At 50.0% G+C, this 26595-nt stretch overlaps 1 protein-coding gene across 3 annotated transcripts in view; it reads right to left on the minus strand.

Annotated features, from left to right (window-relative positions):
• Positions 1-2171: 2171 nt before the first annotated feature.
• Positions 2172-26595, minus strand: part of PPEF2 (protein phosphatase with EF-hand domain 2) — a 39329-nt gene continuing 14905 nt past the window's right edge. For all 3 annotated transcript variants that reach the window (XM_048482745.1, XM_048482746.1, XM_048482744.1), the window contains 13 exons: positions 25420-25595; positions 24284-24398; positions 22104-22150; positions 20148-20314; positions 19571-19607; positions 19314-19463; positions 17010-17285; positions 14701-14886; positions 11887-12029; positions 8634-8740; positions 6464-6633; positions 4883-4970; positions 2172-2619 (listed from right to left, as the gene is read on the minus strand). In XM_048482745.1, coding sequence (XP_048338702.1) covers positions 2432-2619; positions 4883-4970; positions 6464-6633; positions 8634-8740; positions 11887-12029; positions 14701-14886; positions 17010-17285; positions 19314-19463; positions 19571-19607; positions 20148-20314; positions 22104-22150; positions 24284-24398; positions 25420-25595 — 1850 coding nt within the window. In that variant the 3' untranslated portion in view covers positions 2172-2431. The remainder of the gene's footprint in view (positions 2620-4882; positions 4971-6463; positions 6634-8633; positions 8741-11886; positions 12030-14700; positions 14887-17009; positions 17286-19313; positions 19464-19570; positions 19608-20147; positions 20315-22103; positions 22151-24283; positions 24399-25419; positions 25596-26595) is intronic.

The raw sequence follows: 26595 nt of genomic DNA on the forward strand, positions 1-26595 counted from the left end.
TGGCTGAAGGGCTTAAGGTAAGTGGGGAAAGGCTCTAAGGTGACTTTGTGAGACCAACATTAATCTCAGAGTCTGGTTAGCCTCGGTTAATGCTGTTTTTGTTGCCTCTAACCACAATGTCTGTGTGTGCATTTCATTGAAAAACCGTAGCGAAGGCTAATCAGTTAATAAACCAACTTCTGATTGTGGTTTGGTGTATCCTGAATCACCACAGGGACAGTTACAGAGAGTAGTTTCAGAGAGGAGTTGTGTCAGTCTGCAATAGAAGAGTTAGAGTCCCATGTTTCAAGGTAGAAGCTTTTGAGAATCAGCGCTCCCTTCAATGGACAGGAGTAGGAATGGCTGTCTGAGTCTTAGCCAGAAGGTAGCAGGGGTGTTTGTAAAAAAATGCATATAAAGGATGCAAAGATACAATGCACATTGTAAACAGTGGGCAGAGCAGAGGGGAAATGGTTGGGGGAGCAGAGAATTAACATCTGTAATGAGATATCTGTGACCTGGATGGTTCAAGCTAGCCTGATCTCGGAAGCTAAGTAGGGTCAGTCCTGGCTAATATTTGGATGGGAGACCTCCAAGGAATGCCAGGGTCATGACACGGAGGCAAGCAATGGCAAACCACCTCTGAATGTCTCTTGCCTTGAGAACCCTACAAGTTGCCATAAACCAGTGAGGGCGAACCTTTTCGAGACCGAGTGCCCAAAAGGCAACCCAAGACCCACCTATTCATCGCCAAGTGCCAACACGGCAATTTAACCTGAATACTGAGGTTTTAGTTTAGAAAAAACAGTTGGCTCCGAGGCATGCGTTACTCAGGAGTAAGATTGGTGGTAGTTGGTGGCTTTGCTTTGAAGCAACTGTGCAACTCTTCAAACGGGTGAATCATGACCCTAGGTTTACTCAAAAGCAAGCCCCATTGCCAGCAACCAAGCTTATTCCCAGGTAAAGGATTGCGCTTTAGTTCTTCGCATGAAAATCAGTGCGGTTTAACAGTGCTTAACAGGGTTACACTGCTTCCCCAAAACTAGGTCTTAGGTTTAATGCTAATAATCGAACCCAGTGGCACAGGCCAGCCTAGATGTGTGTGTGTGTGGGGGGGGTGTCTCTGTTTGCGCATGCCCACAGAGAGGGCTCTGAGTGCCACCTCTGGCACCCGTGCCATAGGTTCGCCACCACTACCATAAACCAACTGTGACTTTAGGATAAGAAGAAAAAAGTGAGATAAGACTCCTATGTCCCTATTCAGCTTGGGGGGAGGTGTCCATGGTCCTGAACTTGCTAATGAGCTCAAGGTCAGCAATCTTGCATTGAAATCTCCCAAAACATTGATCCAAAACATGGGTTTATACAGTGTTGGAACTGAGATGTTTCTTCCCGCCCTCACAGTCATGAGCGTGCAATCACAATGTATGAACCATGTCAGCATCTGTGGTAGGTAGGAGGCTTTGGCTGAAATGGTAGAGAATCTGCTTGGCATGCGGAAGGCCCCAGGTTCAATCCCCAGGGTCCCCAATTAAGAGTACCACATGGTAAGTCATGTCTCTTGTCTGAGACCTTGCTCAGCTGCTGCCAGTCTTAGACCAGGGGTCTGCAACCTGCGGCTCTCCAGATGTTCATGGACTACAATTCCCATCAGCCCCATGCTGGCAGGGGCTGATGGGATTTATAGTCCATGAACATCTAGAGATCTGCAGGTTGCAGACCCCTGGAGTAGACAATGCTATCTCGATGGACCAAGGGACTGATCTGGTATAAGACAGCTTCATGGATCCCTTGCCACTGCTGCATTTGCCTGGCTCCTAGAAAGCCAGCGTAGTGTAGTGGTTAGGAGCAGGTGGACTCTAGAGAACTGAGTTTGATTCCCTGCTCCCCCACATGAGCGGCAGATTTTAACCTAGTGAACCAGATTTATTTCCCAACTCCTACATTCCTGCTGGGTGACCTTGGGCTAATCACAATTCTCTCAGAACTCTCTCAGCCCCACCTACCTCATGAGGTGTCTGTTGTGGGGAGAAGAAGGGAAAGGAGTTTGTAAGCTGCCTTGAGTCTCCTTACAGGGGAGAAAGGTGGTGTATAAATCAAAACACTCTGGAATATTTGTGGCTGGATTTTCTGGCAATTCCTGTGAAAGTGTAACCTTGCACTTACAACGGAAGACCTCCCACAACGACAAAAACATTTCATAAATCTATATTTATTCTTCAACTTGCTTGAAAACTGGAGATGTCAAAAAGGGACCGCAGCCCAACACCAAAGCTCTTGCATCAAAGTTAGAAAAAAGCTATGCTAACTTTCTCACATCGAAAGCCGACGCTGCAAAAACAGGTGCCGGAGTCATTTCATCCAAGTCATAGGCACGTTCTTAGGTGAAAAAAAGTTTAAAAGTTGTCCTGAAAATGTCGTCTTCGAGTGGGTAGGCTGTGTAGCTGCGGTCTTAGTCAGCAGGATGCGTGTGTGTGACGATGCGGAAGGCTTCGAGGAACTCGTTGAAATCGATGTTCCCGTCTTTGTTGAAATCGATGCTGCGGGCCAAGTCGCAGATGCTTTTCTCGGAGACGTTGAGGTTCATGTGGGAATTGAACAGCTTCCAGACCTGGTGGAACTCGTCAAAAGAAAGGAATCCTGCAGGGCAAGAAATAAAGTGAAAGCTTATTTCAGGCTCTGAGCCTGCGAGCACCTTTGAAATTCTGACACTGCTTAGCAAAAGCCCCATTTTCCAAAATGAAATGGCGGGCGCCACATTGGCGAACTGTGGCCTACTGTATCCCCAATCATCATCAGCTAACAATCTGAATCCATTTTATTTCAATTATGCCCAGCATTTATGCCCTTGTGCCATGGTGGCGAACTTATGGCACTCCAGGTGTTCATGGACTACAATTCCCATCAGCTCCTGCCAGCATGGCCAATTGGCAAACCTATGGCACTCTAGATGTTCATGGACTACAATTCCTATCAGCCAATTGGCAAACCTATGGCACTCCAGATGTTCATGGACTACAATTCCCATCAGCCCCTGCCAGCATGGCCAATTGGTGAACCTATGGCACTCCAGATGGCCATGGCCAATTGGCGAACCTGTGGCACTCCAGATGTTCATGGACTACAATTCCCATCAGCCCCTGCCAGCATGGCCAATTGGCGAACCTATGGCACTCCAGATGGCCATGGCCAATTGGCGAACCTGTGGCACTCCAGATGTTCATGGACTACAATTCCCATCAGCCCCTGCCAGCATGGCCACTTGGTGAACCTATGGCACTCCAGATGTATTATATTAATTGGTAATTTGTGGTATCTCCAGATGTTCATGGACTACAATTCCCATCAGCCCCTGCCAGCATGGCCAATTGGCCATGCTGGCAGGGGCTGATGGGAATTGTAATCCATGAGCATCTGGAGTGCCATAGGTTCGCCATCACTGCATGGATCACAAGGCAGTTTACATCGTGCTTCATTTTATGCTTATGAAAACCTTGTGAAAATAGCTCAGGCTGCTGAGGGCGTGTGACCGGTCCAAGCCACGCAGTGGGTTTCCACAGCAGAGTGGGGATTTGGCCTCAGTCTCCTAGCTGTTAAGTTAACCACTATACTATCCCCAGTGGGGGTCCCTGGTTTCCCGCAGTATAATCCAGTTGGATGAAACCAAAGCCCCACCTGGTCCAGCATTCTGCTTCCACCTGCAACTGGGAAGCTCATAAAACAAACACTTTTTTCCACATGTGACCTGAAGCAGTTGATGCCATCTTCCTCCTCCCCTCCCCCAAGGTCACCTGGCTACAAGGTCCATGGCAGAATGGGAATTTGAACCTGGGTAGTCCCATCTTCCATCCAGATCCTAACCATTTCCCCCCCACCCCCATCCCATTCTGGCTCTTCAGCGCATTGCAATCAATAGGTCTAGCTTCCAACAGTTGATTGGGTGGTGGGGTTGCAGACAGTGCAGTCCAAGAGAAAAGTGACTTTAGAGTACATGTGATGTCAGGAACAGCTATATGTCTCAGAAAAAGATGTTAGTATGGTCAGTTGAAGTACAGAGGTTGAGAAAACTGTATGCTTCCGCATTATAATATAGTCCCAAACAAATATGGAAATTCTCATTCATTTTCACATGCTGCCTTTGTCAAAACCATTATTTTGGGCATTACTGAATGAGGTACTTTGATACAAGAGCATTGATTGTTCATTGAACAACTATCACCAATACTTGCCTTTTGCAAACTGCATCATATATTTTTACTTTCAGATAGGGTGTGGGGGGGGGGGAGAAGAAGAAAAAGAGTTTGGGTTTATACCCTACCTTTCTTTCCTGTGAGGAGACTCAAGGTGGCTTACAAGCTCCTTTCCATTCCTCTCCCCACAAATGTCACCTTGTGAGGTAGGTGGGGCGGAGAGAGTTCTGAGAGAACTGTGACCGGCCCAAGGTCACCCAGCAGGAATGCAGGAGTGCAGAAACACATCTGGTTCACCAGATAAGCCTCAGCCACTCAAGTGGAGGAGTGGAGAATCAAACCCGGTTCTCCAGATTCGAATCTACCTGCTTTTAACCACTACACCACGCTGGGCGAGGTAGGGACTGGGATCCATGCAAAGCCTTCTATAACAAAAGGTCCAGCATGTTGAGTTCTGTAGTGGAGGAATCTACAACTCCACTAACATATTTTTTTTTTCTGAAACAGAGTAGAGGTTTCAGCACAGTAACACCACAGAGAGCCAACAAGATCCCTGGCATGTCCCCTTGCAGGGTGAACTGATTCTTACAGTTCATGTAAGACAGCGGAAGCAGCACACTTTGTGAGTGGGCACTTAAAAGTACCATCAACTTAGAACCGGGTCACACGCTAAAAACTGACAGCCCCCGCCATAGAAAAATGGATGCGTTTACCTGAGTGGTCAGTGTCTATGATGTTGAAGATGGTCTCCAGGCTAGGGAGGTTCCGGTAAATAGTTTCCAGCAAACTCGACTGGATGCGCTGCAAGAAACGGGACGGCTGTTTATCAGCCTTGCGCATCTACCCAAGTCACTGGCCTGCAAAACGGTTTATTAGCCCCCTCTGCCATGTTAAAATTATGTCAGGCACTGTGATTTTTTTAAAAAAATAATTCAGACTAGTTCAGAGTCTGGCCATCAGGAGAAATGAAGAAAAGGAATCTTAAATCATTTTCTTCCAGCCAAGATCTGGAATTGGAAACTGGGCTCAGTTGGTGGCAGAAGGAGAAATTGGTTTTGGGTTGGAGGACTGGGCATTATCCAGGTAGGATCAGCAGGTAAAGGAGGAGTTTAGAATTCCTTCAGTTCTCTGCTGGAAGGAAGGAAGGAAGGAAGGAAGGAAGGAAGGAAGGAAGGAAGGAAGGAAGGAAGGAAGGAAGGAAGGAAGGAAGGAAGGAAGGAAGGAAGGAAGGAAGGAAGGAAGGAAGGAAGGAAGGAAGGAAGGAAGGCTAACTTGGGACAATACTCACACAAAGCTTTCTGCTGAGCCAGACTAATGGTCTCAAGGTCAGCATTGTCTCCTTTGACTGGAAGGGACTCCCAAGTGGAGGTCCTTCGCCTCACCTACTACCTGATCCTTCTCATTGGAGATGCCGGGGCCTGAAACTGGGACCACCTGCATGCTCTGCTACTGAGCTATAGTCCCTCCCTCCTTGGAAGGATGCGTATCTTCCATGCTGGATTTAACTCTTTCAAAGTAATACCCAGAAATGCAACCCTCGTTGGCTCTGGATTGCAGTAGCAGATCCCCAAATATATCTCTGAGGAAGAGCATGTGAGGAAGGACACGTGCTGCCTCTGTACTCTGCCACTCTCACGCTGTAGTAGCTACCCTGTCGCTTCCTCAGAGTTCTCAAGGAGTTCCTTCTGTGAGGTTAAGAACATAAGAACAAGCCAGCTGGATCAGACCAGAGTCCATCTAGTCCAGCTCTCTGCTACTCGCAGTGGCCCACCAGGTGCCCTTGAGAGCTCACATGCAGGATGTGAAAGCAGTAGCCTTCTGCGGCTGTTGCTCCCGAGCACCTGGTCTGCTAAGGCATTTGCAACTTCAGATCAAAGAGGATCAAGATTGGTAGCCATAGATCAACTTCTCCTCCATAAATCTGTCCAAGCCCCTTTAAGCTCCATAAATCTGTCCAAGCCAAGATTATCTGATCCACCACATCAGAGCATCCTCCTGCTTCATCTCTGTCCAGAACATGCCCCCTAACAGTCCCAGGCATTTCTACCAAGTTTATTTGGATCTCTGACAATGGGTTTTGTTTAGGATTGCCAGGTTCAGGTTGGGACATACCTGGAAATTCTGGGGGTGGAGTCTGAGGAGGGTGGGGCTTAGGGTGGGGAGGGGCTTTTGTGAGGTATAACGCCATGCAGTCCACCTTCCAAAACAGCTGTTTTCTCCAGATGGACTGATCTCTCTCCCCTAGAGATCAGCAGCCATCCCAGGAGATCCCCAGCCCAGCCCAGTTTTGTTACCTCCTGGCTCGTTGACTTCTGCTCCATCTCGATGTCTTTCAGCCACTGGTCGTAGTCCAGCTTCCCACCGACAAGGCTGGGCACCAGTTGCTGCCGCAGCATCCGCCACGGCAGCCCTAAATGGAGGACCGACTCGATGGCCATGGCCCAGTCGCTCAACGTGATCACACCTGTGAGGACAGGACAGCCAACACAACACAGTGGAACCTCGGTAATCGTAGTGTCCGGGCGCGGCCCTGTCCCCAGCGCCCGGACTCAGCACAGCAGGCAGGGCAAGGGCTGGCAAAAGGAGAGACAGCAGGATAACAGCAGACAGAGTAAAAACCAGCAGAGTGAGTGTTGGCAGGTAGGGGCCTCCCTGAGAGTGATGAGCTGCAGCTGGGCCAAGAGGAGGAGTAGATAAAAGGAGAAGGGAAATGGGCCTCTGGAGATGCCACTGCAGCAGGGACTGGGGAGGGCATTGGCAGAGGAAGGGAGTGGTAGAGAGGCAAGGAGCTTAGAAGGGGTTGCTGCCCAGCGCTGTGGGGAAACAGGCTGGTGAACCCCGGGCTTCACACCGGCTGCACACCCACCCCACCCCTGTGAAGCATAACAGGGTGGGGCAAGGAAGCCAGAGAAGGGAAGAAGCAATCAGAGGGCTCTCTTCTGTGAGGCAACAGAGAGAGCGAGAGGAAGAGGGGTCAGGCAAGCCGGTGGCTCTGGCAAACAGCGCCGGGACCCCAGGCCAGGGTACGGGAGGAGGGTACAAGGCGTGGCCTAACGCAAGGCGCCCTGTGGGCAAGACTGTTCCTTGGCCCTCAGGGCCAGGCTAAGATAAACCCCCAGGTCAGGGAAGGTGGGTCGGTACAGCCACCTGCGGGGCCGGGGCAACTAGGGGAAACGCCACACGTAGCCTTCAGTTTTCGTCCGTTTCAGTTTTCGCCGGTCGCCCCCAGCCTTTTTTTTTTTGCCTCGGTTTTCACCGGGCGCCTCGGTTTTCGGCTACGCCGTTTGCGTAAATTTACGCTTTTTGTGTAAAATTGCTACTCCGTTTGCAGAGCGCATGTGCAAACGGCGTAGCTTCAGTTTTCGCTGGTTTCAGTTTTCGCTGAGTGTTGCCGAATGGATTACCGGCGAAAACCGAGGTTCCGCTGTATTGCCAGGGGAGCTTGCAGAAGGGGCAGCAATGGAAAGGAAAAGCCTCTGCGATCTCAGTGTGAGGTGGAAAGGAACTGACGTGTTCCCAGATTCCTCAAGTGAGGAACACCAAGCTCACAGACCACCATGAAGGGGGCTTCTTTTTCCAGCCCCTCCCTCCCCCTCTCTGCCAAAACAATGGGAAACCTGTCTGCTGCCACCTGTAGGAGTAGGTTAAAAACTACAGTTTTTGTCATCGGACCGGACAAACAGTCCCTAGGACAGTGGTGGCGAACCTATGGCATGGGTGCCAGAGGTGGCACTCAGAGCCCTCTCTGTGGGCACACACAAACAGAGTTGCCCCCCGCCCACATCTAGGCTGGCCTGGGCCACTGGGCTTGATTATTAGCATTAAACCTAAGACCTAGTTTTGGGGAAGCAGTGTAGGTCACCCTGTTAAGCGCTGTGAAACCCACTGATTAAACTCACTGGTTTTCATGCGAAGAACTAAAGCGTGATCCTTTACCTGGGAGTAAGCTCGGTTGCTGGCAATGGGGCTGGCTTCTGAGTAAACCCTCCTAGGGTCGTGATTCACCCGTTGGAAGAGTTGCACAGTTGCTTCAAAGCAAAGCCACCGACTACCACCAAGCTTACTCCCGAGTAACGCACGCCTCGGAGCCAACAGTTTTTTCTAAACTAAAACCTCAGTATTCGGGTTAAATTGCCATGCTGGCACTTTGCGATAAAGAAGTGGGTTTTGGGTTGCCATTTGGGCACTCGGTCTCAAAAAGGTTCGCCGTCACTGCCCTAGGACAATTTAAGACATTGCATTTGAGACTCGTGCTCCAGACCTCCAACCAGTGGTGGGATTCAGCAGGTTCACACCACTTCAGCAGAAGAACCGGTTGTTAAAATGGTGCTTGTAAACAACCAGTTGTTAAAATTATTTGAATCCCACCACTGCCTCCAACCCCTGAGGTACTTTCCCAAAAACAGCCCTCTGAGACACTTCTGGGGTGTAGTGTCTACAGGTAATCTTCTGCCTTTGCCTCACCTGATTTGGTCTTATCCAACTGGTTGAAAGCACTGTGGAGGTCTGACTTGTGAGCGAACATTTTCTCCCTTAGAGCTTGGTAGGCAGTCTCCTCCACTCTGCTGATCCTAGGGGAAGAAGGGAAGCATTTCACTGCGTGGAACCCAGCCAAGAGCCATGCATGGGCATAATTGGGGCTCCGTCCCTCTGAAGAGAGGCTCAGCTTCCTGTGGAGCTCACATCACAGGAAGGACAAAGAAAAACTTCATTGGCTATATGAATCCACAAGCTGGATTCCAAATGAGCAGAATCCTCCAATTTAGTCACTGCAACTTTTTCTCCATAGGATCCATAGGATTCCCCAACCATGACCTACTGCTGTTCCTAGTGGCTGCAGGAAAATTTTATTTAAAAAGAGAAGAAAAAAAAAAGGTCAGCATTACTTGCATAGTTTTGTTACTTCTGGGGAAGACCTAGAAGTGACAGCTGGTAGCTCTAGGAATCACAGGAATCTCTATGGTTTTACTATAGAGTTACTGGTGGTTCCTAGAACTCCCTGCCATCAATCCTGTTTTTTTTCCTGGAAGTGATGTCATCACACCCATGCAATGCCCTCTATCATTCCCAACTCTCCTGCTAGTAGTCAGGCTTCACCTGGTAACCATAGCATCTATATAAGGTCTGATCTGAATGGAAAAATTATTGACAAAGAAGGGCTGAATCGCTCCCTTGCCACCTTAGCTGACAACCACAGCCTTCTAAAGTTGCTTTTCATTTTAAAACAAATAGCTCTTAATTACATTTACTTGTGTTTGTATATGCATCTTGCTTCTTATACCAAATCAGACCACTGTCCCATTTAGACCCCAACTGCCTGTTCCTACTGGAAACTTCTAGATCAGGCCCAAGTGTATACGACAACGTTGGCAGATCTGCCCCAGGTCCCGCCAAACAAAAGCACAATCTGGGATTTCTCGGCTGAAGCTTCTCAGGCAGAGAAGTTCTGAGAAGCGGGGCACCAAAGGCTCACCCTCCCACCATTTTCCCAACCTGGAACAGTTCCAGGGAGCCACTATCTTCCCCGCTGGGGAAACTCCTGGATACTAATGGGTGACTTAAGAATCATACGTTTCTCCAACAGGACAAATAGCAGCTCCCTGGAACTGTTTTGGGTCAGGATGATTTCAGCCCCCTCATGCAAATGACTCCCTCATACACCTAGGAGTTCAAGCCAAGCCTGTTGACCAGTGAAAGGGGTGGCAGGTGAGACACAGGAGTATGAGACACTGGCAATGCTGCCGTCACCATTTCACTACCAGGTACAAACCTTACGTGACAATGAGAACATAAGAACATAAGAACAAGCCAGCTGGATCAGACCAGAGTCCATCTAGTCCAGCTCTCTGCTACTCGCAGTGGCCCACCAGGTGCCTTTGGGAGCTCACATGCAGGAGGTGAAAGCAATGGCCTTCTGCGGCTGTTGCTCCCGATCACCTGGTCTGTTAAGGCATTTGCAATCTCAGATCAAGGAGGATCAAGATTGGTAGCCATATAAATCGACTTCTCCTCCATAAATCTGTCCAAGCCCCTTTTAAAGCTATCCAGGTTAGTGGCCATCACCACCTCCTGTGGCAGCATCTTCCAAACACCAATCACACGTTGCGTGAAGAAGTGTTTCCTTTTATTAGTCCTAATTCTTCCCCCCAGCATTTTCAATAGATGCCCCCTGGTTCTGAGCAGCTCCAAAAAACATCTCAAGCTGTATGGTAAACCACAGAGTTTCCAGAAATTCCTAGAGTTACCCTTTGTCACTTCCGGGTCATACCCAGAGCAAAGTAATGGCGTGTAGCAGATGCCCGCGGGTTTTCAGAATATGTTCCTCCTACCTCTGCTTGGACACACACTTTTATTGTCAAAGTTTCAGCTCAAGTCTCCCAGCATGCAGACCAGGAAAAAACCACAAATAGCGTGAGATATATATATAGCGAGGCCTGCTGCAAGCAGCCTTTCCTTTATTCCACCAACTTTTAACCAAAGAACCAAAAAGAACGAGCTTGGAGCTCCTCCTCTCCAGCAGAAAGGTGCCCACCAGGCAAATAGGTCTGCGCGACTCAAGCAAAATGCAGACATCCAGGAAGGTGGAAATGAATGCAACCAGCAGAGGTGTATCTAGGGCAGTGGTGGCGAACCTTTGGCACTCCAGATGTTATGGACTACAATTCCCATCAGCCCCTTCCAACATGGCCAATTGGCCATGCTGGAAGGGGCTGATGGGAATTGTAGTCCATAACATCTGGAGTGCCAAAGGTTCGCCATCACTGATCTAGGGAAAATGTAGCCCGGTACAAAATCTGAGTTTTCCGCCCTCCCCGTATGGGCAGCCACCTTCCCTCACCACGACCAAACAACCATTTTTTTGCACCAGGTCATCAGGGAGGGAGGAGGGGTGTGGGGACAATTTTCCGCCTCCCCCATGTGACTACATGGCCACAGCCTGGGGACATTTTGACCCCATATGTTCTCCTGGGCAGTATGCCCCTGGCAACCAGTGCTATGGATCAAGAGTAGGGCTGGGCTATCTTGCTGCCTGAAATTCCCTCCCGTAATGTACTGTTTCCTGCATAGCTTCAGTAACCATTCCTATCTATGTGTGCCCCTAAATTCAAGGGAAACGCACCGGCTCACATTTATCTCCTGTTCCTTGCCCGTCCCTCCCATCCAATTTCCTTTGCAATCTCATTGAGGGCAGGTAGCTGTTCTTCCTGTCTGGCTTCTGCTGCGAAGCTGCGGGTAAGATTGTACAAGTGAGAATTGTAATGCCAAGAGTTTAAAGGAGGAGGAGTTTGGAGGAGGAGTTTGGATTTATATCCCCCCTTTCTCTCCTGTAGGAGACTCAAAGGGGCTTACAATCTCCTTGCCCCTCCCCCCTCACAACAAACACCCTGTGAGGTAGGTGGGGGCTGAGAGAGCTCCAAGAAGCTGTGACTAGCCCAAGGTCACCCAGCTGGCATGTGTGGGAGTGTACAGGCTAATCTGAATTCCCCAGATAAGCCTCCACAGCTCAGGCGGCAGAGCTGGGAATCAAACCCGGTTCCTCCAGATCAGAGTGCACCTGCTCTTTGCCACTGCTCTTAGCCACTACGCCACTGCTGCTCCAGCTCTCTCACCCGCAAGGCCCAGCCCCCCACCACAACAAGGGGTTGCCTCATCTAAGAACTGTTGCTAAAATCCCGAGGGGGCGGGCAGGGATCTACGGTGAGGAAGGAAACCATGCCTTTGTGTAATGGTCAGCTGAGACGCCGTCTTGCTGCCTTGGTACTGCACAAAGTGAGGGATCAGGTCTGGTCCCAGTTTCATGTAGGCACCTCTGTTGCTGCCCACGGCGTAGTAGTTGGAGGCCGAAAATATGGTGATGACCTAAAGGAAACGGTAAGATGGATTGATAATCAATAAAAAGCAACTCTGGAGATCATCCGCAAGGAACCGAGGCATGCTCGTGGTTATCTTTAATGACCTTTACTTTTCTCAGGGGCCTTTTTCCAGTGGCCTTTTCCCGTACTAAGTGCATCATGCCCAGAGGAGTAGCGAGGGAAAATGGCGCCAGAGGCACATCTGCTCCAGGCCCTCCCTGCACACACCCCCCCCCACTTACCTTAGGTCAGCCATTCTCAACCAGGGTTCCCTGGTACCCTGGGGTGCCGTGAGCATGTCCCAGGGGTACCGCGGCAACACTACCGCCCCCCCCTCATTTTGTGGTGTCTCCCACCGGCACCAGCAAGGACATGGAGCTGGCCCATGGGGGCAGGGCCTGCCGCAAGGTCAGCAGCCACCACCACCCCCAGTGCTTCCCTTCACCCTGGGAGGGGAAGGTGGGGGGTGTGGCAAGCAGGGGCAACGGGAGGGGAAGGTGGAGGGTGGCGGCAGGGGTACCGTGAGATATGAAGAGTGAGGTCAAGGGTACCCTGACCTTGAAAAGGTTGGGAAACACTGCCTTAGGTGGTGGTTCCAGGCAGCCTGGCGAGCCAGGCCTGGCGGGGCGGGGCTGAGGAGTGCCCGGCTGTGGTCCCGCCGGGCCGCTCCTTCAGCTGGCAGAGGCTCCACCCTGTGAAGGAGCAGCCTGGTGGGACCAGGCTGAGGGGGGGAGGAGGAGGGGTGTGAGGGAGATTTTCCACACACACCCCCCCACGAGACTGAACGGTGACCTGCCCAGGGCATATGTCCCCATATGTCCCTGTGGAAGCCCCGCCTCTGCTCATGCCTTGACATTGATAGCTCAGGCGGGCCTGATCCCCGGTTAGTATTTGGATGGGAAACCTCCAAGGAAGTCCAGGGTCACAATGCAGAGGGAGGTAACCACCTCTGAAAAAACCAGTGGTGGGATCCAGCAGGTTCTCACAGGTTCCTGAGAGTAGGTTACTAATTATTCGTGTGTGCCGAGAGGGGGTTACTAATTGGTGATTTTGCCATGTGATTTTTGCCTTAGTGACGCCCCTCCTCTCAGCAGTAGCGCGCAGAACTGGAAGCAGTCTAGCAGGAGGTGCACCGGCGTGCGTGGCAGCCTGCGCCTGCGTGCATTTGTTTCCTGCCCAAGGACCGGTGCAGCGGCTGCATCCTTGCCACAGCCCTGCCCAGGAATGCCCCGCCCCAGGAATGCCCGGCCACGCCCCCGTCGTGCCCCGCCCAGCTCCATTGGTGCTACGCCACAGTTTGAATCCCACCACCGTGGGAACCTGTTACTAAAATGTTTGGATCCCACCACTGGAAAAACCTATAGGGGTCTTTGTAAGCCAGCTGCAACTTGACGGAGCTTCCTAACACCCAAGCACATCATGTTTAAACAGCGGCAAAACCAAAATACAATAAATGCAAAGGTGTAGCAGAACCAAGCATAAACTAGAAAGAAACCTACCACGCCACAGCTACTGGCATCAAAGAACAAAGTGCCAAATTTTAATAAAGTGTTTGAAAGCAATATACCGAACAGCCAAACAAATATGCCCTTTCATATTGCTGAAGCAGCTCAATAAATTGGTTTATTTGTGAAATACGTATGTGAGTTTACATAATGAGGGGTTGTTTTGAATTTGCAGCGGACTGAACACTACAGAAGATATTTGTGTTCATATGTGTGTGTGTGTGGTACTAGGAACGTGGCCTGGGAGGTGGGGGGTGGGCGGCAACCCCCCAAAGTTTGGGAACAGTTGATATATCAAACAAGCTCCGTTTTCTCCAGGGGAATTGATCCCTGTTGTCTAGGAATGAGCAGTGATTCCGGAGGATGGAATATTTCGCCTTGCAGACCAGCAGGGGAAGGACAAGTGGAAGACAAGAGGACAGGTGGGAGGGAATGCGGGTGAGTGGGAGGTGGTGGGGGGTAGAGGAGGTTAGGAGGGCTGTGGGAACTCTGCCTGATGTCTCCAAAAACCTGGAACTGGCCCAGCTTCCAATTAACAATACTTTCCCCCAGACAGCCTATCACCGTGGTGGCGAACCTTTGGCACTCCAGATGTTATGGTCTACAATTCCCATCAGCTGCTGCCAGTCTAAGTAGACCAGGGGTCTGCAACCTGTGGCTCTCCAGATGTTCATGGACTACAATTCCCATCAGCCTCTGCCAGCATGAGTTATAGTCCATGAACATCTGGAGATCTGCAGGTTGCAGACCCCTGGAGTAGACAATGCTATCTCGATGGAGCAAGGGACTGATCTGGTATAAGACAGCTTCATGGATCCCTTGCCACTGCTGCATTTGCCTGGCTCCTAGAAAGCCAGCGTAGTGTAGTGGTTAGGAGCAGGTGGACTCTGGAGAACTGAGTTTGATTCCCTGCTCCCCCACATGAGCGGCAGATTTTAACCTGGTGAACCAGATTTATTTCCCAACTCCTACATTCCTGCTGGGTGACCTTGGGCTAATCACAATTCTCTCAGAACTCTCTCAATTGGCCATGCTGACAGGGGCTGATGGGAATTGTAGTCCATAACATCTGGAGTGCCAAAGGTTCGCCACCACTGGCCTATCATAATCCGTACGTGTTTACCACACACCCTCTCCCCAGCCCCACAGTTCCCCAGGGACTGACTGAGCTACCTTTCGGTTGTGGCAGAACTCGTAGCCCTCCGGTTTACACTCGTGGGAGCGGATGAGGAGTTGGAGGCCATGCTTCTGTAGGATCCTCTCTGTCACATCGGGGCCGAAGTAACAGCCCCCTCCCCTCTCTTCATTCAATCGGCAGCCATTTTGAGGGTGCGGGTCGCTCCAGAGAATATCGAGAAGCTGAAGAGGTCGACACGCAGGACACATTCAGTACCACTTTGGCTCCAGACGTATTTAATAGCCGTAGTAGAAATTCATGTGTTCAACTGGTGGTGGAGTTTATAGAATATTCCACCCCCTTCCCCAGGATGACCCCGAGATCACCAGTGGGGGGCACAAAATCACCCCCACCCCCTCTACCCCCATGCTGACCCAGTTTGACCCCCTTGTCCCCGTGGGTGTTACGTGGTGCCTGTCCGAGCTGCCTCCTTCCCTCCCCTGGCCCTCAGGGGTGGGGCTCAGAGGCGGAGGTGGTTTGGACAGGCACTGCAACAGGCCGCCTCTTGGGCCGCCCACTGTGGTGCCCTGCCCCCTCTGCCTCCCTGCAGGCCGGCTTCTGCCCTCCCAGGGTCTGGGGAGGGCAGAAGGCAGCCTGCAGGGAGGCAGGGGGCAGCGGCTGGTGGGCTGGCGCCTTGGACGGGCCTGCCTGCCACTGTAATGCCCATCCGAGTCGCCCCTGCCCCCAAACCCTGCCCCTGAGCACAGGGGGGCCGGGGATGGGGGGCTCAGGGTTGCGGGGATGCCTGGAGCAGGTGGTGTTCCCAGGCACCATTTCCCTCCGATACGCCTCTGACAGAGCCCGACTAGTATCAAAGCACTGCTAATTACAAATGCAATATAGATCAAGAAGAAGTAGAAGAAGAAGAGTTTGGATTTATATTCCCCTTTCTCTCCTATAGGAGACTCAAAGGGGCTGACAATCTCCTTGCCCTTCCCCCCTCACAACAAACACCCTGTGAGGTGGGTGGGGCTGAGAGAGCTCCGAAAGCTGTGACTAGCCCAAGGTCACCCAGCTGGCGTGTGTGGGAGTGCGCAGGCTAATCTGAATTCCCCAGATAAGCCTCCACAGCTCAGGCGGCAGAGCTGGGAATCAAACCCGATTCCTCCAGATTAGAATGCACCTGCCCTTAACCTCCTACGCCACTGCTGCTCCCTAGGACTGAATTGCCTCACTCAAGGGTAAAGCAAGGCAGGTCCTTGCCAATACGACCTAGACGTAGGATGCTGGAAGCAGCTGCATCCTCCCATGTGGCCAGGAACAACTGAGGGGATGGCAAAGGCTCCTCTTGGCAACCTGACATGAGGGTCTCCTACTGTTGCCTACCTCCACGTGGTGACTAGAGATCTCCTGGGTTTACAACAGATCTCCAGACCACAGAGATCAGCTCACCTGGAGAAAAAAGCTACTTCGGAAGGTGGACTTTACGGCTCCGTACTCCACTGAAGTCCTTTCCCCAAAATGCATCCTCTTGGGGCTCCACCCCCAAAAGCTCCAGAGATTTCAAAACCCAGAGCTGGCCGCTCTAGGGCAGTAGTGGTGAACCTATGGCACTCCAGATGTTCATGGACTACAATTCCCATCAGCCCCTGACAGCATGGCCAATTGGCCATGCTGGCAGGGGATGATGGGAATTGTAGTCCATGACATCTGGAGTGCCATGGTAGTCCATGACATCTGGAGTGCCATGTGACATCTGGAGTGCCATGGTAGTCCATGACATCTGGAGTGCCATGTGACATCTGGAGTGCCATGTAGTCCAGGACATCTGAAGTACCATGTGACATCTGGAGTGCCATGTAGTCCATGACATCTGGAGTGCCATGTGACACCAGGAGTGCCATGGTAGTCCATGACATCTGGAGTGCCATGTGACATCTGGAGTGCCATGGTAGTCCATGACATCTGGAGTGCCATGTGACATCTGGAGTGCCATGTAGTCCATGACATCTGGAGTGCCATGTGACATCTGGAGTGCCATGTAGTCCATGACATCTGGAGTGCCATGTGACATCTGGAGTGCCATGGTAGTTCATGACATCTGGAGTGCCATGTGACATCTGGAGTGCCGTGTAGTCCATGACATCTGGAGTGCCATGTGACATCTGGAGTGCCGTGTAGTCCATGACATCTGGAGTGCCATGTGACATCTGGAGTGCCATGTAGTCCATGACATCTGGAGTGCCATGTGACATCTGGAGTGCTATGGTAGTCCATGACATCTGGAGTGCTATAGGTTCGCCACCATGGCTCTAGGGTCTCCCTATTCATGAGGTATGAATGGCTTGGATGGAATCCCACCTACCTGCTTGATCTCAGTGCCTTCTATTTCAAGGGAGTCATAGGATTTCACATCCACCTCTGACACGGAGGCCAAGGGGGTGCCCAGAGACATGTCCATCCCTTTGGGCTCGGCTAGGCCTGCCAGCCTTCGGCACGACTGCAGCTCTTCCTGAACCGACTCTTGCACTCGCTTGGAAATGTCTGACTGTTGTGAAATATCACAAAAGCTAGCCTGACCAGCTTCATTTTGACGCACAATTTTCTCGCTTTTCCTCTTCTGGGTTAGCAAAGAGAAAACCTAGCATGGGAAAAGAAGATGGGAGGGAGAGAGAGAGAGTTCTGAATACAGGATCATAAGTCATGATTTGTCTGGATCTAAAAGGATATGTGGGGGGTGGGGAGAGATATACAAAAATGCTCAATCAATCTGGTTAAGTAGATAAGCTTTGAATGTGTCCTTTGAGCAATAAGAGATCCAATATCACTCTTCCAGTATCACAAAGAAAGAAAGATGTGTGGAAAAGTGGTGGGATCCAAAAATTTTAGTAACAGGTTCCCATGGTGGGGGGATTCAAACTGTGGCGAAGCGCCAATGGGGCTGGGTGGGGCATGACAGGGGCGTGGCTGGTTATTTAAGGGGTGGGGCATTCCTGGGTGGGGCTGTGGCAAGGACGCAGCCGCTGTGCCGGTCCTTGGGCGGGAAACAAATGCACGCAGGCGCAGGCTGCCACGCACGCTGGTGCACCTCCTGCTAGACTGCTTCAAGTTCTGCGCGCTACTGCTGAGAGGAGAGGAGTAACTAAGGCAAAAATCACGTGGCAAAATTACCCATTAGTAACCCCTTCTCGGCACGCACAAATAATGAGTAACCCACTCTCGGGAACCTGTGAGAACCTGCTGGATCCCACCTCTGGAAAAGTCCCTTGGCCTCAAGTAGCAATTGCTGAGGAACGGCGCAGGCCGAAAAGTCAAGAAATTGCATCCTTTGAGGCCCCTTGTCCCCAAGTTCTTGTAACAAAAGTGCAATCCCAGGGGAATGGGGAATTGATCTTGGATAGGACTGCCATTTACCTGTGGGCAGTGGCATAGTAGGGGGTACAGAGGGGCCGGAGTCCCAGGCACCACTTTCGAAGGGCGAATTTTGGGGCCACGCCCCCCTCCTCGCAACTGAGTCCCAGTCAGGAGCTCTCTGTGGAGTTCAGGACAGGGGCTCAGTTGAATGCTGGCAAGAGGAACTCACCCTGCCTCCAACCTCCACGTGGAGATTGGGAGAAGGGCCAGCTGGGCTTGTCCCACCCCCATTCTCTGTGTGGAGATCGGAGAGGCAAGGGTCTTTGTCTGCAGCCTGCAACTTAGAGCTGGATCCAAGTCTGGCTGAGACCAGGATCAGACTAAACACAGATGCTGTCCACCTCTAGCTTTATACCCTTGGCTCTGTCCCAACCTCCTTGTGGAGTTGGGGGCGGGGCACAGTGCCAAGGGTGAGCCTGGATGCTGTTTTAAGTAGCTATGTCCCTGCCTGTGGGCCTTTCCCCACTTTTCCCTCTGTCGCTGCGGGCAATTCCCAGCACGCGGCATCCCTGGCGCGCACCCGGGCGTCCCCACGACCCCACACTCTGCGCGGGGTCATCAAAAGGAGCCCTTTGCAAGAGCGCCAGGGATGCCTCGCGCTGAGGGGGCGCGATAGCGGCAGCGTCGAGGCGGCTGTGCTGTCGCCACCCCTCTCGTGGGGAGTGCCAGGGGACCCTGCGCTACTCTCCTCAAGTGGCGCGGGGCTTAAGGTAAGTGTCGAAAGGCCCTGTGGGAGGCCTCTCCTGTCCACAGTGTGCCCTCACCTCCAGCATACCAGCAACAGGTGAGAGAAAGAAAGAAAAATTAGTCACCTTGTGCCATGTGACATCCCATACAGAAGTGATGTCACAATTCTCTAGAAATCACCTGTTTTCTCTGTTTTCATCATAGAGTCTCCAGTGATTCCTAGAGAGGCATGATCGCAATCCTTGGTTTCCCTGAAATGACTGTTGTGCTGCTGCTGATAGCTGCCCCACGTGCCCCTCTCCAGTGGCATAATATGTTGAGAGCCAGTGCGGTGCAGTGGTCAAGAGCAGGTGGATTCTAATCCGGAGAACTGGGTTTGATTCCAAACTCCTCCACACGAGCAGCGGAGGCTTATCTGGTGAACCAGATGTGTGTGCGGGGTGGGGGTGGGGGGAGGCATGGGGGCGGTGGGGAGGGGGCGCCCAGAGCACGTATTGTCCCGGATGCCATTCCCCGCTCCCCCCGTATGTCTCTGGATATCTGCGAAAGGATCTCAAAGCAGCTGTACCTTACGCCTGTCGATCCTGGCTAGCTGTTCCAAATCCGTAGTGTCTGACACCCCTCCATGTACAATTAAAACCTTCTTATCAATCAAGGTGGCCAGCGGCAAGCAGCTGAAGACATGCCGGAGCAGTTTCAGTATTTTGTTCCCATGTTCCTAGATAGGGGAGGGCAGGGAAAATAAGGAAGAATGAAAACCCAGTTGGGGGATGGGGAGGGAAGTCCTACAAAACGCACAAGAAGAAGATTTCCAGATTAGCTTACCCGGTATTTGCGCATGACCTCCTTGGTGAACCCGTAGCTACAAGGTTAAGGACACGAGATGGCTGTAAGTAAATGCTTGGTAAAAATTTAAACAACAACAACAACAACAACAGAACAGCCAACCAAAGGATCACCAATAACCAAAGGATCGCCAATAGGATCCAAAGGATCACCAATAACCAAAGCATCACCAATAACCAAAGGATCGCCAAGGATCGCCAGAGCCCTTCGGGGATGGGGCGGTATAAAAAGTTTAGATAGATAGATAGATAGATAGATAGATAGATAGATAGATAGATAGATAGATAGATAGATAGATAGATAGATAGATAGATAGATAGATAGATAGATAGATAGACAGATAGATAGATAGATAGATAGATAGATAGATAGATAGATAGATAGATAGATAGATAGATAGATAGATAGATAGATAGATAGATAGATAGATAGATAGATAGATAGATAGATAGATAGATAGATAGATAGATAGATAGATAGATAGATAGATAGATAGATAGATAGATAGATAGATAGCCAGCCCCTGATTCCCTGCAACAGATGTGGAATGCCGTACCGTAAGTTGATCATGTAATCCTCGTGGTTTCCTCGGTTCAGGTGGACCTCCTTGGGGTAAATCAAGAGGTAGGTAAAAAGAATGATCAAGATCTCAATGGACTGTTTGCCCCTGTCCACAAAGTCACCGTTGAACACGTATTTCTTCGCTGGAGAGGGGAGGCCATTCTGCATGAATTCGAAGGAAAAAGAAGAAGAAATATGTCCTGTGAGAAGGAATTGCCAAAGAACAGGAAACAAATGGCAGTCATGAGTGCGCCGTGCTGTTTTGGAAAGCCTTCTCAGACTTGATCGCAGACAAAGATTGTGGGGGTGAAAAGTGCCAGCAAACTGCAGTCAACTTTGGGTCTTTGGGTTATCACTTGGTAACTCTGCTTATCAGCTCAACAAGGCTTGAACATCTGTACATATCTGTAGATTCTGATCATTGGTTCTGTTCAGAGGCAGAACTGAGAGAAAATGGTGCCCCGCTTACCTCAGGTGGCGGGGTAGGGCAGTGGTGGTCCTGGGAAGCCTAGCTATGCTGGGCCTGGCGGGGCTGAGGGGTACCCGGCAAGCCGGGAGCTTGCTGCCCTGGAGAAGGAGCAGTCGGGCTGGGAGCCTGCCGCCCTGGCCTGCTGCCCCAGAGCAGGAGCATCCGGGCCGCCCCAGAGGAGTGGTCCTGGGAAGCCGGGGGGTGGGTGGGTGGGTGGGTGGGCGGGCCAAGGAGCGCTGTCAAACCCTGGACCTACGATCCAAATCAGACTCTGTAACTTGAGGGTTAAGTAGCCTTTATTGGAAGATACATGGGTAAGAGCAGAGGTGGGATCCAGCAGGTTCTCACAGGTTCCCGAGAGTAGGTTACTAATTATTTGTGTGTGCCGAGAGGGGGTTACTAATTGGTGATTTTGCCACATGATTTTTGCCTTAGTTACGTCCCTCCTCTAAGAAGTAGCGCGCAGAACTTGAAGCAGTCTGGCAGGAGGTGCACCAGCGTGCATGACAGCCTGCGCCTGCGTGCATTCGTTTCCCGCCCAAGGACCGGCGCAGCGGCTGCGTCCTTGCCACAACCCCGCCCAGGAATGCCCCGCCCCCTGAATGCCCGGCCACGCCCTCGTTGTGCCCCGCCCAGCCCCATTGGTGCTACGCCACAGTTTGAATCCCACCACCATGAAAACCTGTTACTAAAATTTTTGGATCCCACCACTGGGTAAGAGGGAAAAAGCTGGTTCTGCCAGAACCTTCAAACAACCCCAGTATATCAAACCCTGTTCCTCCTCCCCTCCCCCTAGCCCAGAAGGCAGGAAGAGCAGGAATGTAAGATTAACCCAAGGTCAGAAGAATAAGATGAAGCATTTGGCTACGAGAGTCTCTTCTCAGGAAAACGAAAGCAATTGGCCCAACTCAGTGGAGCTCCCCCCTTCCGCCCCCCAATACTGCTCTGCTGGTTGCCAGGTTCCAGCCTGACGGGCCCCCAGCAGGCCCGCGGCAGACTGCTGGCCCGGGCAGGGGCACCTCTCAGTGGGAGGGGCGTGGGTGGCAATTTTGCGCCCCCACAAGACCTAATGGGTGGCGCCCAGGGTCAATTACCCCCCCCCCCCCATGTCCCTCTGGCAGATACGTCCCTGGTTCTGTGTACAGAATTTAAAATTTCTTGGCATGGAATTGGAAGTAGCTACCCTGTTTCCCCGAATATAAGACATCCCCAGAAAATAAGACGTAGTAGAGGTTTTGCTGAAGTGCAAAATATAAGGCATCTCCCGAAAGTAAGACATAGCAAAGTTTTTGTTTGGAAGCATGCCCGACGAACAGAACACAGAAAAATAAGACATCCCCTGAAAATAAGACGTAGCGCATCTTTGGGAGCAAAAATTAATATAGGACACTGTCTTATTTTCGGGGAAACACTGTATTTATGTTATCTATTTTGGCAGATAAACTGTGCATACAAAGTTTACCAGCACGCAGCAGTACGTACCTTGTAAAATATCACAAACAAGTCATTCAACTGGCCATGCAAGTCTCCTAATAATAAAGGAGGAAAAAATAGTCAATTTAATGGCTTCCCCCTCAGTTGTATGAATCCATCAGTTCGGGTGCGACTGAGAAGTTACAATGCTCAGTTTTCTTTAGATGAGACAGCACCAGAGCCTTATGGCAGTTCATAACATTTGCCTAATTGACAAATATGCAAACAGAATATAAGATGGGGGAAACAGCTATGCCTACAACAGACTGCAGATCCGTGGATTCCCACATCAGATACCCAGACAGTAATTTGTTCTTCTCCTCAATGCATCACCCATAAATACCCAGCTTAACAGTGATGGGGATCGACGTCAGATTATTACTACTTATTAAATCTCTCTGTTCAAACACAACCTGCCAGATAAAATGTACAAACTTTGGAGACCTAACTCCTAAGATTCCCGTCGTGACAGGTGTTAAGCAAGGCTGTGTATCGGCCCCAGTCTTGTTTAACTTATTCATTAATGATTTGGCATTAATGATTTATTCATTAATGATTTGGCACATGTTTTGTCAGATGTTAACACACACAGCCCAGTTCTTTCAAACAAACCCATACCACTCCTACTTTACGTTGATGATGTGATACTGAGTGGGCCTTAAAAGGCTCCTTAGAAAAACGATGGAGTACTGTACAGCTAATTTCCTGTCCTTAAACCCAGAAAAATCAAAAATTATCATCTTTTCTAATGTATTTAAGCCTTCTAGATGGCTTATTAATGGGGTTAAGGTCGAACACTCCAAGTCCTTTAAATATCTAGGCCTAACCTTCCATCATAAAGCCACATAGGCCAGACATAGAGATATTGCTGTAAAAGGAAGTTATCACACTGCTTCAGCAGTGGTAAAGTTTTTTCACACCAGGGGAAGAGGATATGTCCCAGCAGCCCTAAAGGTTTTCAACTCCAAGGTAGTTCAGCAACTTCTCTATGGAGTTCCTTTATGGATAACTGCATGGAACAATTCCGTTGAAAGAATACAATCTGGCTTCCTCTATAAAATACTCGGATTACCGCACTCTGTACCATATGCTGTACTATGCTGAGAAACTGGTCAGAACCTACTTGAAACAAGAACATGGCTGAATACATTCAAGTATTGGATCAAATTATGTTTTAACTCTGATGTGTGCAGTTTAATATACACTGCGCGCCCAGATCTATTTGCCTCCGAATGGTATCAACTTCTCAAATCAAAAATTTACTCAATAAGTTTATTATTTGAAGATCTCTGTATGCTGACACCCAGAGAGATTTTCCAAACCTTAAAAAGCAGACTTTTAGAACAGGAATATCATATCTTGTTGGGGCAAGCAAATAAATCATGCTCACCCCTCTGTGTCGGAATAATACTGAAACAGGGGCACATAGCCAAATATCTTGAATTATTAACTGAACCCCAACAGAGATGATCACAAGGGCCAGATCCAATACCTTCCCATTGGCCATTACAAAGGGTCGTTACTTATCCATCCCTCTCCAGGATCGGGTTTGTCCACACTGCAAAAATCAAGTGGAGACTCTTGCTCATATTATTCTTGACTGTCCGAGATATGTGAGCATTAGGAATTTCTCTCCCAGGCTGGCCCTAGACAAATCTGAAAGAGACTCTGACAGTTCTGTTGTGGAGCTTCTGTTAAACAATACAGATGTCATGCTCCTGGGAAAAGTAGCAAAATTTATTTTACAAGTGACAGAACTTTCTAAGTAATGTATACTGCTATATACAGTCTTCCTGTCTGCATTTTGAATGTACTCTTGATTTGTATTTAAAAAATGTCTGGCAACGCTCTATTACCTATTTTAAATGCCAAATAAAGGTTGTTGTTGTTGTTGTACCCAGCTTTCTCTGACCCCAATTCAGATATAATAGCCAAATCACAGTTTGATCACTCTGAAGGCCTTGTGGAAATCAACATTTACCTCTAAACTAGGGGTGTCCAACTTTGGCCCTCCAGATGTTTATGGACTACAATTCCCATCAGCCCCTGGAGCAGAAGTGATTTTGGAGGGCCAGAGTTGGACATCCAGAGGGTCAGAGTTGGATGCCCCTGCTCTAAACCATGCTGTAAACTGCCCTGTACCTGAATAGGACAAAATTATACCACTGAGAGCAATAACAACTTCGTACCGCACACGGTGATCTCCTCGTTGTAGCAGGTGGAGACACTGCTGATATTAGGCAGCTGAGAAAGATGCTTCATCGTCTCGTGGAAGAGTTTTAGGACATAATATGCATGGAGCTGCTACTGGGAAAAAGTGAAAAAGTCACAGAAGGCCTTCAGACACCGCGAGAATACAGGGACTTGGGAACTAATTTGCCTGCTTGTTATTCATCAAGAGATATATACCTTTCTCCAAAGATATAAGGCTACTAACTACCATTATGTCATGTGGCAAGCAGACAATTGAAATCCATGAACTGAAAAAGTATCTACATGGAATATCCTACATATGGGGTTATCAACATCTAGGTGATGATCTCCTAGAACAGTGGTGGCGAACCTTTGGCACTTCAGATGTTATGGACTACAATTCCCATCAATTGGCCATGCTGGCAGGGGCTGATGGGAATTGTAGTCCATAACATCTGGAGTGCCAAAGGTTCGCCACCATGGTCCTAGAACAACATTGCACTTACCTGTAACTGCTGTCCATCAAATGGTCTTCTGAGCAGGCCCACATGGGTCTGCGCATGTGCAGGCCTGCTGCCGTCTAAGACTGTCAAGTTTCTTAGAAAGCTCAAGAAGCAAAGTATCCCTTTTCAGATTCAAAAGGGACCTCGTTAAGAGAGTTTTGACTCTCAAAAGCTTACGCCGAGGAGATTTATGGAGGAGGACAGATTTATGGAGGAGAAGTCGATCTATGGCTGCCAATCTGGATCCTCCTTGATCTGAGATTGCAAATGCCTTGGCAGACCAGGTGCTCGGGAGCAGCAGCAGCAGCAGCAGGCCACTGCTTTCACATCCTGCATGTGAACTCCCCAAGGCACCTGGTGGGCCACTGCGAGTAGCAGAGTGCTGGACTAGATGGACTCTGGTCTGATCCAGCAGGCTCGTTCTTATGTTCTCATGAGATCTTTTTGGGCCTCAACCCTTGCTCCTGAGCTGCACACCAGCTTGGCTACCCACCTGAAACTCTCTTCACTGATCTGTTTCTTAACCTAAAAGCCCTTCCTTTTGGGCCCAAGGAATCCCCTGATAACTTCTGGGGCTGATCTGGGGAATGAAAGAAAGTAATGCCATCCATTGCTCCTGAGATACTTACTTCGCGTTGTTTAAACGCTTCCAGTAAGGCATTGGCATCATCAGTCGAGAGAGGGAAGGAAAGATGGGGCCCCCCGTAGTTATCTGGCACCTGGATTGCTTCATAGTTGCAGGCTTTCTCCAACTTGGGATCTTTAGGGATATCACTTTCTGAGAAAACACGGTTAATGAAATCCCCTGGGAGAGAAAGAAAAGAAAAGGTGGTTTGAAACGTAGGCAATGCTTCAGTTATGTTTATGAAAATGGTTAACAACAACTCATTTTTAACATGGACCCAAGTATCAGAGTTAGGTGGTCAGAATGAATCAGCCATCTGCAGACTTCAGGCGAAGGATCCCAGTTTTTATTGATCCTCTATTTGAGAAACAACAAACAGAACTCCCCATAAGTAGAAAATCAGCTCAGTGAAAAACAGGCTGGGTTAGAACCTCTGACCCTGAGTCAGTGCTAGTTTTGGTTTTATCTTAAGGGTTGCTGATTACATAGAGGATAATTTTGAAACACTGGCAACAGCATAGTCCATTCCACCCCATCAGGACTTGTGTGTGTGTGTGTGTGTGTGTGTGTGTGTGTAAAGTGCAGTTAAATCACAGCTGACTTATGGTGACCCCAGCAAGTGAGAAGCAGAAGCAGTTTTCCATTGCCTTCTTCTGCAGAGCCTTCCTTGGTGGTATCCCTTCCAAGTACCGACCCTGCTTCGCTTCCAAGATCTGACGAGATTGGGCTCTACTCAGCGGTGGGATCCAAAAATTTTATTAACAGGTTGTGAGACTGGTGGGATTCAACCTGATGGCCTAGCGCCAATGGCGCTGAGTGAGACGCGATAATGTGGCGAGAGACGGGCATTCTGGGGCCGAGGCATTCAGGTGTAGGCCGATAACAGGGACGCAGCCGCTGTAATGATCCTAGGCTGGCTCAAGCTCTGCGCGCAGGCGCGGACTTACCTCCACGCACCTCCTGCTAGACTGCTTCAAGTTCTGCGCGCTACTGCTGAGGAGTGGAGGAGGGGCGTAACTGAGACAAAAATCACGTGGCAAAATCACCCATTAGTAACCCTCTCTCGGCACACACAAATAATTAGTAACCTACTCTCGGGAACCTGTGAGAACCTGCTGGATCCCACCTCTGGCTCTACTACTCCACCTTCTCTCCCCCATCTGTCAATCCACATCCTGCT

This window comes from Sphaerodactylus townsendi, unplaced genomic scaffold (assembly GCF_021028975.2).
Source record: "Sphaerodactylus townsendi isolate TG3544 unplaced genomic scaffold, MPM_Stown_v2.3 scaffold_20, whole genome shotgun sequence".
Lineage (NCBI taxonomy): Eukaryota > Metazoa > Chordata > Lepidosauria > Squamata > Sphaerodactylidae > Sphaerodactylus > Sphaerodactylus townsendi.